Source organism: Zootoca vivipara, chromosome 10 (assembly GCF_965207765.1).
Source record: "Zootoca vivipara chromosome 10, rZooViv2.hap1.1, whole genome shotgun sequence".
Taxonomy (NCBI): Eukaryota; Metazoa; Chordata; class Lepidosauria; order Squamata; family Lacertidae; genus Zootoca; species Zootoca vivipara.
In genome coordinates this window covers 61,969,920-61,983,765 of record NC_142593.1, presented here as the reverse complement: position 1 = coordinate 61,983,765, position 13,846 = coordinate 61,969,920, and the positions used below count along the sequence as shown (strand labels likewise).

Below are 13,846 nucleotides of genomic sequence, written 5' to 3'. Positions count from 1 at the left end.
GTTACACCAGAAAAGTCTGGTCTCTTCCTCCTGCTTCTCTCGCCCACTTGCTCTTACCAACACACACAATGTAACCGGCTGCACATAAATAATACTCTTCAATGTATATTTCACAATATCAAAGGTTTTCTCATACAAAATGTAAAGATCGACAAAGTCAATGAAAGTCCCAATAAACCAGTTCATTCATAAAGTCCCAAATTAGAGCTGTTTCTAATCCGCATATGCCTCTGTGTATTCAAAAGGCCCAGAGAATCCAAATGGGAGCTTGATGCAGTTCCACGACAAAGATTTTCTGAATAATCATCCTGTTTCGCCCACCTGGAAATCCTGGGAATGAACTGGTTCATTGGGACTTTCATTGACTTTGTCGATCTTTACATTTTGTATGAGAAAACCTTTGCTATTGTGAAATATACATTGAAGAGTATTATTTATGTGCAGCCGCTTACGTTGTGTGTGTTTGTGAATGCATTTCACGTAACCAAGTTTGGTTCCCCTGCTCTTACCTGCGAAGATGACCAGTCCGAAGCACCAGTCTGTGTTGCGAATGGTGCAGCCCCTTAGCAGCATCTTCTCGTTGTCCAGGGCGTACTTCTCCCCCTTGAAGAGGAGGGTCCCCAGAAACTTGTCCAGCTTGTTGTTTGGCGCTTCGCACTTGATCTCGCCTGCAGGCAAAGAACAGGCGCTCTGAGTCGGCCCCCCCTTCCGCCTCTGGCCAGAGTCCCAGGCTGAGCCTGGAGATCTGGGTCGACATCAGATCTACTGCCCTTTCTGTTGGGATGGAGGCAAACAAAGGAGCAGAGAGGAGCTCCCAGCAGGGGGCAGGAGGGCCTCCCCCTTTTCGCTCCCAGCCACCCTGCAGGGCTGAGGGTCAGTCCCAGGCAATGAGCTTCATAGCCAGGCATAGATTTGAACTCGGGCCTTGGTGATCCACCTCCAGCACTCTCTCGGATGCGTTTCCTCTTCTCCCCATTAGGAACGGAAGCTGCCCAGAAGGCGCTCAGGTGAGCTCAGACGCTCTTTGCCCTCTCATAGCAAATAGCTGTGATTCCTGCAGAGGGTTGGGCTAGATGACCTTCGGGGGTATCTTCCAACACTAGGATTCTATACAGCTCTGCCTGCTCACAGGATCAACATCAGGAGAGCAAAGGCTCTGAGGCCCAGGATCACCCCACACTCCACCGAGGGACAAGGGCGTGTATGTCCTTAGCCACATGCCAGAAGGGGGCTCTGTAAGAGTCCTCTCCAAACAGCAGCCCAGGGTGTGTGTGTGTGTGTGTGTGTGTGTGTGAGCATGGCAATATCCAAACACAGTGGTGTTTCTGCACCCCAGGCCTCACATCTTGGTAGCTCCCCACCTTTTCTGCAGCCCCTGTTTGGTGCATGGCCAGCACAACATTCGCTCTGTCTAAGGGGTGTGCAGGGCAGGGGGCTGGGTTGGAGACCCTCCTGGGAGGCAGCAGCAGAGACTCTCTCCATCTCCAAGGAAATGGAGCCCCCCGCCTGCCGTCTCTTCAACCCGGCCAGCCCTGCCTGCCCCTCCTCTTGCACAGCTGACATACCCACCCTCCGAGGAATGCCGGACGGACGGACGGGTGCAAGCGAGGCCAGAGGGCAGAGTGGGACTAGGACCCAGAGGGGTGAAGTGAAGCAGGAAAGGACTCGGAAGAGAAGCAAAGGGGACAAAGATCTGCAAAGAGAAAGGGGTGGGGGTGGGGAAAAGAAACAGACAGAAAGCAGCGCAGGGTCTTCTCCACCCCCACCCCCACCCTGCGGACAAGCCAAGGCACCCATGCCAACACATGACAAGGTGCCACGCAGTGCAAGACATCTCTGTGGGGAGATAAGAAATTCTAGGCAGACTTCTGGCCCCCACATGCCTGGCACGCAAAGTGCTCCACCATCCTAGGACCCTGCGTCCCATCAGCCCCAGCCAGCAGGACTAATGGTTAGGGCTGAATGGAGTGGATTCAGTTCCCTCTGGAGGGGCACAGGCTCCCAAACCTACTGGCTTCAGACAACCTACAGAAGGGTTTACATTTTCTGGGTCACTGCTGAGATCACTCAAGTGTCCAGGACTAAAATGGCCAAAGGGCTAATTTGACTTTCTGGTACAGGATTCCTGCACAACAGCTTCAGACAACACAAGGCAGATGGTTTAAGGAAGCTGAATGGCAGGTTGCTATCAGTGCAGAGGGGTGGAGCTCAATGTGGAGGATGCCTCCTTTTAAATCGGCCTCGGCAAAAGAGGTGACACTTAAAATAGGGCAAAAATAGCACCTTGCACGCCTATATGGTAGCCCATTATAGCTCCTCCTGCGCACCAAACGGCTGGAGGGGGTGCAGAATGCTGTGGGGTGGCCATGTGGGAAAGTAGCTCGGTTCTGCGAGGAAGATTTTATCCAATTTAAAAAGCAACTGCTGGGCAAAATGTCCGGAGCTGGCTCTCCTTCATCTTTTCATGGGAGAGAAAATTAACTTGCAGCTCAAAACTCTAGTAAGTTCTCTTTCTGCTTGTAGCCAGGCTGATACTGACAAGATACTGGAAGAACTTAGGGCTCATTCACACTGCTGCTGCTGCTGCTTTCCCCCAGGAAAACCTGTGTTTCAGCGCTGAATTGGAACAAACAGCAACTGGGTTTTCTCCAGATTGGCATTTGCTCCAGTTTAAAGAGCAGGTTTTCTGGGGGGAAGTGGGGGGACAAAGGCAAAACAGCTCAGACCTGTGAATCGAAGGCACAGGGCAGGAGGACAACTGCCTGGATCCGTGCTTTCTAGCAATGAAGAGGCAGAAGTCTGGACGAGCCCTAAAAGGGGCTTCTCTGATAATTGGAACAATAAAATATGTCAAAGAGCGCTTACGGAAGAATTAAAGAATAAAATAAAATTGGCACAAGGCTTGAAGCCCAAAGACTCCTTTGTAACTGATTGGCACAGCTTGGTTATGAGCATGGCTAAAATGGAGGCAGAGGAGTCCGCTCACACTATAAAACTTTCTGCTTTAGGGAGCTGGGTATGTTTAGCCTGGAGAAGAGAAGGTTAAGGGGTGATATGACAGCCATGTTCAAATATATAAAAGGATGTCATATAGAGGAGGGAGAAAGATTGTTTTCTGCTGCTCCAGAGAAGCGGACACGGAGCAATGGATTCAAACTACAAGAAAGAAGATTCCACCTAAACATTAGGAAGAACTTCCTGACAGTAAGAGCTGTTCGGCAGTGGAATTTGCTGCCAAGGAGTGTGGTGGAGTCTCCTTCTTTGGAGGTCTTTAAGCGGAGGCTTGATAACTATCTGTCAGGAATGCTTTGATGGTGTTTCCTGCTTGGCAGGGGGTTGGACTGGATGGCTCTTGTGGTCTCTTCCAACTCTATGATTCTATGAAACTGTTCATTGCCTTCTCTATAGATAGAAGTCTGGGATAATAGCTTATTATGTTTCTGGGATGTTATTTTGTACACATTGTCCAAGCACCAGCTTCTGGGGTCGGGTGGGATATGTCATTATTTATCTGTATGGTGTTATGTGCCGAAATAATTTTTTTAAAAATATATATTGAAAAATGGTTTGTGGGCTGATCTGACCTTCTGGCACAACCCCTATAAGCTTCAGGCAATGCAGTGCTGGAGAGTGTCCCCCCCCCCCCAAGGGCAGAAAGGGATCCGTGTTTCTCTGCCTCCAAGCATTCCCTGCAGAGAAGGAAGAGCTGCCTCCACCCCAGAATATTGCTTCCTCTCCACTTCCAAAGCGATTAAAATGGATGCAAAGGGTCAGCCACCCCACCCCATCCTGGCCTCACCCCCGTTGTTTATTCCCAGACTCCAGAGAAAATGTGGCCTCTGAAAATTGCTTGCGTAATTGTGGCAGTGAGAGATTTTACTTTCTTGGGCTCCTTGATCACTGCAGATGGTGACAGCAGTCACGAAATTAAAAGACGCCTGCTTCTTGGGAGAAAAGCAATGACAAACCTAGACAGCATCTTAAAAAGCAGAGACATCACCTTGCCGACAAAGGTCCGTATAGTTAAAGCTATGGTTTTCCCAGTAGTGATGTATGGAAGTGAGAGCTGGACCATAAAGAAGGCTGATCGCCGAAGAATTGATGCTTTTGAATTATGGTGCTGGAGGAGACTCTTGAGAGTCCCATGGACTGCAAGAAGATCAAACCTATCCATTCTTAAGGAAATCAGCCCTGAGTGCTCCCTGGAAGGACAGATCGTGAAGCTGAGGCTCCAATACTTTGGCCACCTCATGAGAAGAGAAGACTCCCTGGAAAAGACCCTGATGTTGGGAAAGATTGAGGGCACTAGGAGAAGGGGACGACAGAGGACAAGATGGTTGGACAGTGTTCTCGAAGCTACGAACATGAGTTTGACCAAACTGCGGGAGGCAGTGGAAGACAGGAGTGCCTGGCGTGCTCTGGTCCATGGGGTCACGAAGAGTCGGACACGACTAAACGACTAAACAATAACAACAATAATGTTTAAGCCTTGGACAGGGAAGGGAGGGGTCAAGCCAGCAGTCCAGGAATTTTTTTTGGGGGGGGCTCTGGGCAGTGACCCAGAGGACCATCATGTCCAAGGGATTTTGATGTGGTTAAAATGCCGCTGTGCCACACGGCACCACAGCTGCGAGGATTTTAATTGCGAAATATTGGAAAAAAGAAGAATTGCCCGCTCTACAGGAATGGCAAATGAAAATGTTGGACTTTATGGAACTGGCAGAACTGACAGGAAGACTCCGAGATCAAGCGGATGAGAGAATGGAGGAAGATTGGAAAAAATTCAAAATATATTTAGGGAATTACTTTTGAGAATTGAAAGTCTGAATATCTAGGGAAACACTGAAGTTAAGGCATTAGGGGGGGAAAAGAGAAGATTATAAAGCAGGAAATTGAGTTATAAATAAAAGACTGAGATTAAGATGAATTAAGAAAAATATGTGATGGTGAAAATTAAAAATAATGAACTAGAAACTGTTACAGATGAATTTAAAATGAAAATCAGATAGAGGGGACTTGGGGAAGCAAAAGGGACAATGATTTAAAAAGATGATATAAGATGATTTGTGTGTTTATTGTTTTTATTGTTGTGTTTTTTTGGTTCTTTGATGTTTTGTTGTGTTAATTTGTTACGTTTTCTAAATGCTATATAAAATTTAATAAAAAATGTTTTAAAAAATAAAAATAAAATAAAATAAAAAAACCGAACTACTACTAAGCAAAGACTTTGAAATATCCCTGGGAACCTCCAGGGCCCAGAAGATGGAGGGATCTGCACCAGGAATTGATCTTTTTTCTGGCATGTGAACATGCAAACTGCCTTAGGCCAAACAAGGCCACCTGCCCCCCTTGCCCAGCGCTGCACCTTCTCCTGTCCAGATCCCTGCACAGTTCCTGCCAAGGACTGAATCCTGAATCCTGAATTGCCTTGCCCTGGGATGAGCCCCCCCCCCAACAACATGGGCCTCCCTGCCTCATCCCAACTCCTTTTTGCTCAGCAGAGCAAGGCTGGGCTGCAAGAGTTGCTTTCCCCTTCCTCATCTTTAGGCTCCGAGATCCGCAGGGCAGCAAAGCTCCCCAAAATCTGAGCTGCCCACCGCCAGGTCCCCTGGCCCAAAATGGCACTCAACTCAAAGCATGGCCTGGCTTCTCAGAAAGTTCACCTGCCACGTCTCTGCAAAACCCCCGCTTATTGATCAATGTGGGGAGAGATCATTCCACTCGGCAAGTAGAAATGTTTGTGCGGGCAGAATGGGGGCTGGACTGGATGCCCCTTTGGTCCCCTTCAAACTCTACAATCCAATGATTCGAGGAAAGTCAAAAGGGGAGTCAGCCAGGGCTGAGCAGGTGAAGAAGAAGTGAGAGCCGAGGAGGAGGAGGAGGACCCACCAGCCATGAAGGCCAAAAGCGCTTGGCCCGGCTGTTCTCAGGATCATGAGGACATTCTAGAGACTCCAGGGGAGGCTGTGAGGTGGGGGGGGGAGGCCTCACCCCCCTGTAGAGCACACAGGAGCCAAACCAATGGATTCAAAGGATGAGAAGGGAGATTCTGACTCAACATCAGGAAGAACTTTCTGAGGCTAAGAGCTGTTCAGGAGTGCAAGACTCCCTTGGGAGGTGGCGGACTCTCCTTCCTTGGAGGTTTCTCAGCCACCTGTCCTGGGTGCTTTAGCTGAGATTTCTGTATCGCAGAGGGATGGAGGAGGTGACCATCACCTCTGAAGGTGGAGGGCTCCTCTTTTCCATTTTGCTCCTGCAGGAGCTAGATGGCTTTGAAAGAGGATTAGGCAAATGCATGGAGGAGGAGAGGGCTATCAAGACACAGATACAATGGCTCTACTCTGTCTCCACAATCGGAGACAGCAATACTTTTGAATCCCAGTTGCCGGAAACCCAGGAGGGGAGAGTTGCTCTTGGGTTCGGATCCTGCTTGCAGGTTTCCCAGAAGACGCATCTGGTCGGCCAAGGTGAGAACAGGAGGCTGGACTGGATGGGCCGCTGGTCTGATCCAGCAGATGCACTTCTTAGGTTCCTTGGAGGTTTTTAGGCTGAGGTTGGATGGCCACCTGCCACAGACTCTCCAACGGCAATTCCTGCATTATAGGGGGTCGAACTAGATGGCCCCTGGGGTCCCTTCCAATTCTAGATGGATTCCCACTTCATCCGTGGGTTTAAGGTTGATTTGATTCCCCTTCTTATTCCTGATGTAGGTAGACTCAAATCATTTGTAGAGTTGGAAAGGGTCCTGAAGGTCATCTAGCCCAACCCCCAGCAATGCAGGAATTCCCTGGTGGGGAGGTTTGCCTCTGGTGCCAAAACATCTTGAGCCAGCCCTGACCCCGTGGGCATCAAAGAGTGGCTGGAGTGTCCGGAGCCCCTCTCACCCGCAGCTCAGCTCCTGCCCCTCCCAGGGCTCCCCAGCCCCCCTGCTTGTGGGGCTGCCAAGCTCCTCCCTTGTGCACTCACCATCGAAGCTGCTCAGGGCCTGCAGATCCTCTCCCAGCTCAGCCGTGACCGTCAAGGCTTGCTTCACTTTCAGGTTGGTTTCCCTGCAATGACAAATGGCATCAGACGCAAAACCTCCAGGCCCAGCTTCTCCTTCCTTCCCACGCTAGAGTTCCCTTTTCTCCCTTATTTTATTGAAAGTTCAGAAAGTGCGTAATTATATTGCACTAAACATGGTGAGACGTAAATAAAAGAGAGAGATAGAGAAAGAGAACCCGCGTAGAAGGGAAAAATAAAGGGGGAGGGGGCACCCAAAACACTCTACTTTTTACAAGGTTGTTATTTGTACTTCCCCAGATCTTAACCTATTACAGTATTTATAAGAACGGATTCCAAATCCCATTAAATTTGTCCATGGCAAGTCTGCGCTTATGTGCAAGTTGTTTATATGTTGCGAACTTGTATAAGTCTTCAATCCAATCACAGAAGGGAGCCACATTTTTATTTTTCCAATTCATCAGCATCAGTCTGGAGTTCCTGAAGCTGACTGGTGGATCGCGCCCCCCACCCCCCACCTTGGCCACATCCTGCTCCTTGCAACAAGGGTCCCTAGCACAATCCTGCTTTGCCACAATGGCTGCTGACTGCCAGCCATCATCCAGACAACCTTTTTATAGAGCATTCATCCTGGTTTTTTTGCACAAAGTTTGGACAGAAGTTAGTATCCCGTCCTTACTGATTGTTCATCCCATACTTTTCTTTTTTTAAAGTTTTTATTTATACTTTTCAAGTTTATACATTTCATTAGTTTTATAATTGATTTAACATTGCAAAGTTTGACTTCTTTCCTCCCTTCCTGCGGTTCCTTAAATTAATTTTTTTAATATCTTCTGCATATCCAAATTCAGTTACTTTGCTCATTTAATTATCTACTTTAAATATATACTCTTATAAAACTGGAGGTTATTACAACAATCCTGCCAATGTTTTTATCTGTTTGCAATTTATCTGTAAATATTCAATAAACCATTTCCAGTCTTTTATAAAATGTTTGTTAATTTCTTATTGTTCTGGTATATCCCATAAGTTTTTGTATCCATTCTTCCTTTGCTGGGACTTCTGCTTCTTTCCACTTTGGGGCAAGTAGCATTCTTACTGCTGTAGTAGCACACACAAATAAACTTCTATACAATTTAGGTAGTTCTATCCCTATGATTCCCAAAAGAAAAGCTTCTGGTTTTGTTTTTCCCCCAAAAGTTATTTTAAACATCATTTTCAATTCATTGTATATCATTTCCCAGTAAGCTTTAACCTTACCACAAGACCACCATATATGGTAAAAAGAACCTTCTTTTTGATTCCTTCAATACTTTTCAATGCATTTCCTTATCACTTTCCTAACTGCAAAAAGTCCATTTATTTCTTGAGGTGGATTTGTTGTGCTGGGGCAACAGAGCACTTTAATCTGGTCCGGTCTGTAACCAAACAGCACCACAGACCCTCAGCTCAGGTCCCCAAAAGGCCCCTTCGTTGTGTTTGCAAATTCAGGACTGTCCTTGCATCAGCAGCTGCTCCAGGGAGCGACAAGACTCACCCATCCAGCTCGGCCGTCTCAATGTAGGTCAGGCTGTGGGGCTCACTGCTGGAGAGCAACAGCACGTCTGCCTGGAGGGAAAGAACACCAAGAAGCAAGAGTGAGAGGGTCCCCCGGCACTTGGGGCAGAGCGCATTGCGAGAGGCACCACCAACCTCCACCCAGTGATCCTTTCAGAGCTTCCTTCCCTCGTGAAAAAGCTTCCGGATTTTGCAACTTATTCCATAGGGCATATAGAGCCTCCTACCGTATAAACTGTGGAACTCCCTCCCACAGGAGGTCATGATGGCCCCCAAGTTAGACGGCTTTTAAAAAAGGGGTTGGAGAAATTAATGGAGGATAGACAGTCTATTGATGGCTACTAGCTAGGGTGGCTCTGCTCTGCCTCCACATTCAGAGCAGGGCCGTCTTACCCATAGGCGCTAGGGGTGCGGGGCACCCGGGCGCCAGGCTCTCAGGGGCACCAGACCGAGAGTCTGGGGATCGAGAGTTGAGTCCAGGTAAGAGCCCGCCCGTCGGGTGGAGTGCCGCAGTGGGCTCTTCTGCTGCTGACGGCTCTGCGCCACAAATTCGGGGGCAACCGAACCAGCGAGATGCTGAGGTGGCTGGTCAGCTCTGCCCTCCTGCGTGCAACCGGGGGGGGGGGCAGGCAGATCTTTGCACCCCGGCGCCACATATGCTTGAGACAGCCCTGATTCAGAGGCAGCAAGGCTTCTGAATGCCAGGAAGTGAGAGTGCTCTGGTGCTTGGACCCTGATTGACATGGTTGGCCCCTGTGAGAGCAGGATGCTGGACAAGATGGGCCTCCTTTGGCCTGATCCAGCATGCTCTTTTTATGTCCTTACAGACGGCAAATTAAGGGTTCTGGTGAGCTGTAGCCACAGGCAGTTATTTTTTTTTCTACTCTCATTTTCCTACTCATATTGAAATAGTGCCCCTCAATGAGGCCAAACTTAGATTCACAAAATGTTTAGGGGTATGCGTATCCCCGGAGGCTGACGCCTGACGCCTGCACACCTCCGCTGCTCGACTGGAGAAAGGGCCTTCATGGGTTGCTTGCGCAATGTCCCAGGTCCAGTCTCCATCAGTTCCTGGTAAAGGAGTTCAAGTAGCAGTAAGTGATGGGAAGGACTCTGGACTCAGCTATACAGCTGCAAATAAATCACTTTAAGTGTGCTTTAAGTGCAATATACAATTTGACATCTAGATTGCGATGATGAGCCTTATGGAAAATTAATGTATTCTTTAAAATGCTTTGAAGAAAAGAATTTTTAGAACTTTTAAAAATTTGTGTAGATTCCACCTCTCTCTCTCTCTCTCTCTCCCTCTCCCTCTCCCTCTCCCTCTGTGCCTGTGGCAATCATGGAGAGCTGTTGCAGGGGTCTGAGGCACCCAACTTGGGAGGACAGAGTCCTTGAGCCAGACACAGCTCTGGAACCGGATCTCCAAAGGAGTTCAAAGGCGCCTTTGTGGCACCAGGAGTGAAGGGGGGGGGGAGTACTCACAGTCACAAAGTTGTTGTTCTCCAACTTGATTATGTCCCCGACTTCAACATTCAGCCACAGATCATCCTTCAGGCTGGAAGAAAACCGCACTTAATCAGCACCCAGCAGCAGCCCAAGGGTGTGGGTGTGTGCAGTTGTTGTTTTACAATATTATGATTATTTCATAAAATTTCCATACCACTTGATTGTAAAACAAACAAACAAACAAAACCCTCAAAGTGGTTTACAAAGAGAATGAAACAATAAAATGATCAGTAAAAGCACTAAAACATCAGGGAAAAATGTCGTCTGTTTTATCCTGCCTCTTATATTAGCAAATTCTGAAAAGGCTATTTAGCATTTGATGGACTCTGATGCTCTTAATTCTCCGCGGTGCCTCAGTTTAAATTTCAAGGGAAGGTGGGATATCAGAGAAAATGTGTCGCATAAGCCGATTACGAATAAATCCGTTGGAAAGATAGACGAAAGGTGAAGATGAGAGTAATGAGAAAAGAGCCCCCACAGTGAGCCCTTCAGCCATGGGGTGGGCCTGGCTTTGCAGTGGGGTTGACAGACACACCCGCAAGCAAATCAAGCCGCTTTGCCCCCTTCCCTGGTGGCTTAAGGGGGGCTGCATGCTCTGCACCCCCATTCTTTGCCTGGGGAAAGAGAATGAAGCAGCCCCCCCACCGTCACAGAGGCCGCCTAGACCTCCACAGCAAAGCCCCCAGGATCCCTAAGTGGCCATGGCTGCTGCAGGTACCGCAGGGCACGATTGTGATGCTGCAAGCAAAGGCAAGGAAAGTCTGGCTCCATCCAGAAGGGAGCTGGGCTCATCCGGCTTCCAGCCACACAAAGGAGCCTTTCTCAAAGGGTTTCTTGGATCTGAGGTCCCAGCTCAGGGACTCAGGGATTTTTTTTTGGGGGGGGAGGAGGAGCAAGGGGGCATGGCTACCTTCCAAACACACTTTCTGTTGCACTTGAACCCATGTCCCTTGCCTAACCCACAGTTCCACTTGTCCTAGAAAGATTGTGTCTGAGCGGTTTCCCCCTTGCCCTGCTCCTTTTCCAGGGAAAATGAAATAAACTCAGGGTGGAGCCACCGGTTTCTTGTGTTTATTTCAACTCACAGTGAAAACAGTCAGTCATCCTGTAAGAATTGGTGCTGCCCCGCTTAGACCCCCCAGGCTAATATACTTTTTTGACACCATCAGTCACACGGGATAGGCTGATTCAAACTCCCCTCCTGGATTGGACAGCTCCTACGGGCCAATCAAGTTACTCCATTCTACAATCCTACCTGCCTATTCATAGGACTGAAACTGCCTTGGTTGCACTGGTTGATGATCTCCAGCGAGCTAAGGACAAAGGTGAGAGCTGTTTCCTAGTTCTGCTGGATCTCTCAGCAGCTTTTGACACCATCGACCATAACATCCTTCTGGACCGTCTAGAGCAGGGGTCCCCAGACTTACTGGAGTTTGGGCTGGTTCCCACTGCGCCGATCGCGTGGCGGACCGGAGGACGGGGGAGTGCGCGCCCATGCGCATGCGCACGGGCGTTTACTGGCGCGGCGGCGCGCTTCCAGGGTGGAAAAAGCGCCGAAAATCCGTTGTGCGCATGCATATGGGCCTCCCCCGACCCGGAAGTGCACCAGAAATGACCTCTTCCGGGTCGGGAGAGGCCCATACGCATGCGCACAAAGGATTTTTGGCGCTTTTCCCCCGACCCGGAAGAGCGCTACCGCGCTGCGCGCCATAAGAGCAGGCGGCGGGCGGCGGGGGTCGTCGCGGGCCGGATTGGCAGGCCAATTGGGCCGCATCCGGCCCCCGGGCCGTAGTCTGGGGACCCCTGGTCTAGAGGGCTTGGGAGCTGGGGGCACTGTCATGCAGTGGTTCCGCTCCTTCCTCCTGGACCGTGTTCAGAAAGTGGTGGTGGGGGATGAGTGTTCGGACCCCTGGGCTCTCACTTGTGGGGTGCCTCGGGGTTCTGTCCTCTCCCCCATGCTTTTTAACATCTACATGCAGCCGCTGGGAGGGGGTTTGGGCTGGGTGTTCATCAGTATGCGGATGATACCCAGCTCTACCTCTTTTTCAAATCAGAACCAGTGAAGGCGGTGAAGGTCCTGTGTGAGTGTCTGGAGGCGGTTGGAGGATGGATGGCGGCTAACAGGTTGAGGTTGAATCCTGACAAGACAGAAGTACTGTTCGTGGGGGACAGGAGGCGGGCAGGTGTGGAGGATTCCCTGGTTCTGAATGGGGTAACTGTGCCCCTGAAAGACCAGGTGCGCAGCCTGGGAGTCATTTTGGACTCACAGCTGTCCATGGAGGCGCAGGTCAATTCTGTGTCCAGGGCAGCTGTCTACCAGCTCCATCTGGTACGCAGGCTGAGACCCTACCTGCCTGCGGACTGTCTCATCAGAGTGGTGCATGCTCTAGTTATCTCTCGCTTGGACTACTGCAATGCGCTCTACGTGGGGCTACCTTTGAAGGTGACTACAACTAATCCAGAATGCGGCAGCTAGACTGGTGACTAGAAGTGGCCACCAAGACCACATAACACCGGTCTTGAAAGACCTCCATTGGCTCCCAGTACGTTTCCGAGCACAATTCAAAGTGTTGGTGCTGACCTTTAAATCCCTAAACGGCCTTGGTCCAGTATACCTGAAGGAGTGTCTCCACCCCCATCGTTCTGCCTGGACACTGAGGTCAAGTGCCGAGAGCCTTCTGGTGGTTCCCTCGTTGCAGGAAACTAGGCAGAGGGCCTTCTCGGTAGTGGGGCCCGCCCTGTGGAACGCCTTCCCATCAGATGTCAAAGAGAAAAACAACTACCAGACTTTTAGAAAACATCTGAAGGCAGCCCTGTTTAGGGAAGCTTTTAATGTTTAATAGATTATTTTATTTCATTTTTCTGTTGGAAGCCACCCAGAGTGGCTGGGGAAACCCAGCCAGATGGGCGGGGTATAAATAATAATTTGTTGTTGTTGTTGTTGTTGTTCTGGGATCCAAGCTCAAGACATAACAGAAAATCTGTTCGTTAGTGGTAAATCAGAGCAAACGGGGAAAAACTGAATTGCCATTTGTTCCGATGGAGCGCTAAAGAGCAGTCTTCCTGGGGGGGGGGGTGGACCATGGATGAACTGTACGTTGCCCTGCAAAGATGAAGGCAGCCTTAGGAGGCCGTCACAAGGGGAGAGAGCCCTACTCACCTGCCGTTCATCAGCACCTTGACAGGACGGTTGTTGACTTGCTTGTCGTTTGCATGTCGATTCTGGAAAACATGGAAGGCAAAGATGGAACCTGAACTCAAAACAGGGAGTCAGAAGTTAGCCTCTCTCCCCCTGGCTGGTTATTCTAGACTTCAGTGTTGCCTCATTATGTTTTATTATGTTTTTGTATATGCTGGAGTGGCTGGGGGAACCCAGTCAGATGCGCAGGGTACAAATAATTACAGTGGTACCTTGGTACTCAAACGCCTTGGTTCCCAAACGCCCCAAACCCAAAAGTAAGTGTTCTGGTTTGGGAACTTTTTTGGAAGTCAAACGTCCAATGCAGCTGTCGGCTATTGTTTCAGGGGCGCCTGCACCAATCAGAAGCTGCGCCTTGGTTTTCGAACATTCTGGAAGTCAAACGAACTTCCGGAATGGATTAAGTTTGGCACTTTTGTTTTTCCTATTTATTTTGCGTTTTTGTTTTTGAGGATTTTTCGGTTAATTTGTTTTTGTAACTGTGTGGAACCCAGTTTAGCTACTGATTGATGGATTGCATGACTGCGGAAACAGATAAAAGCTCCTCGTCCAAACAATGACGATAATCAGTGCAGGTAA

At 49.3% G+C, this 13,846-nt stretch overlaps 1 protein-coding gene across 10 annotated transcripts in view; it reads right to left on the bottom strand.

Annotated features, from left to right (window-relative positions):
• The window catches only part of LOC118077095 (phospholipid-transporting ATPase ID), an 87,718-nt gene that overhangs the window by 30,298 nt on the left and 43,574 nt on the right, over window positions 1-13,846 (bottom strand). For all 10 annotated transcript variants that reach the window (XM_035100440.3, XM_035100444.3, XM_035100445.3 and 7 more), the window contains 5 exons: window positions 13,229-13,290; window positions 10,045-10,117; window positions 8,540-8,610; window positions 6,967-7,049; window positions 510-668 (listed from right to left, as the gene is read on the bottom strand). In XM_035100440.3, coding sequence (XP_034956331.2) covers window positions 510-668; window positions 6,967-7,049; window positions 8,540-8,610; window positions 10,045-10,117; window positions 13,229-13,290 — 448 coding nt within the window. The remainder of the gene's footprint in view (window positions 1-509; window positions 669-6,966; window positions 7,050-8,539; window positions 8,611-10,044; window positions 10,118-13,228; window positions 13,291-13,846) is intronic.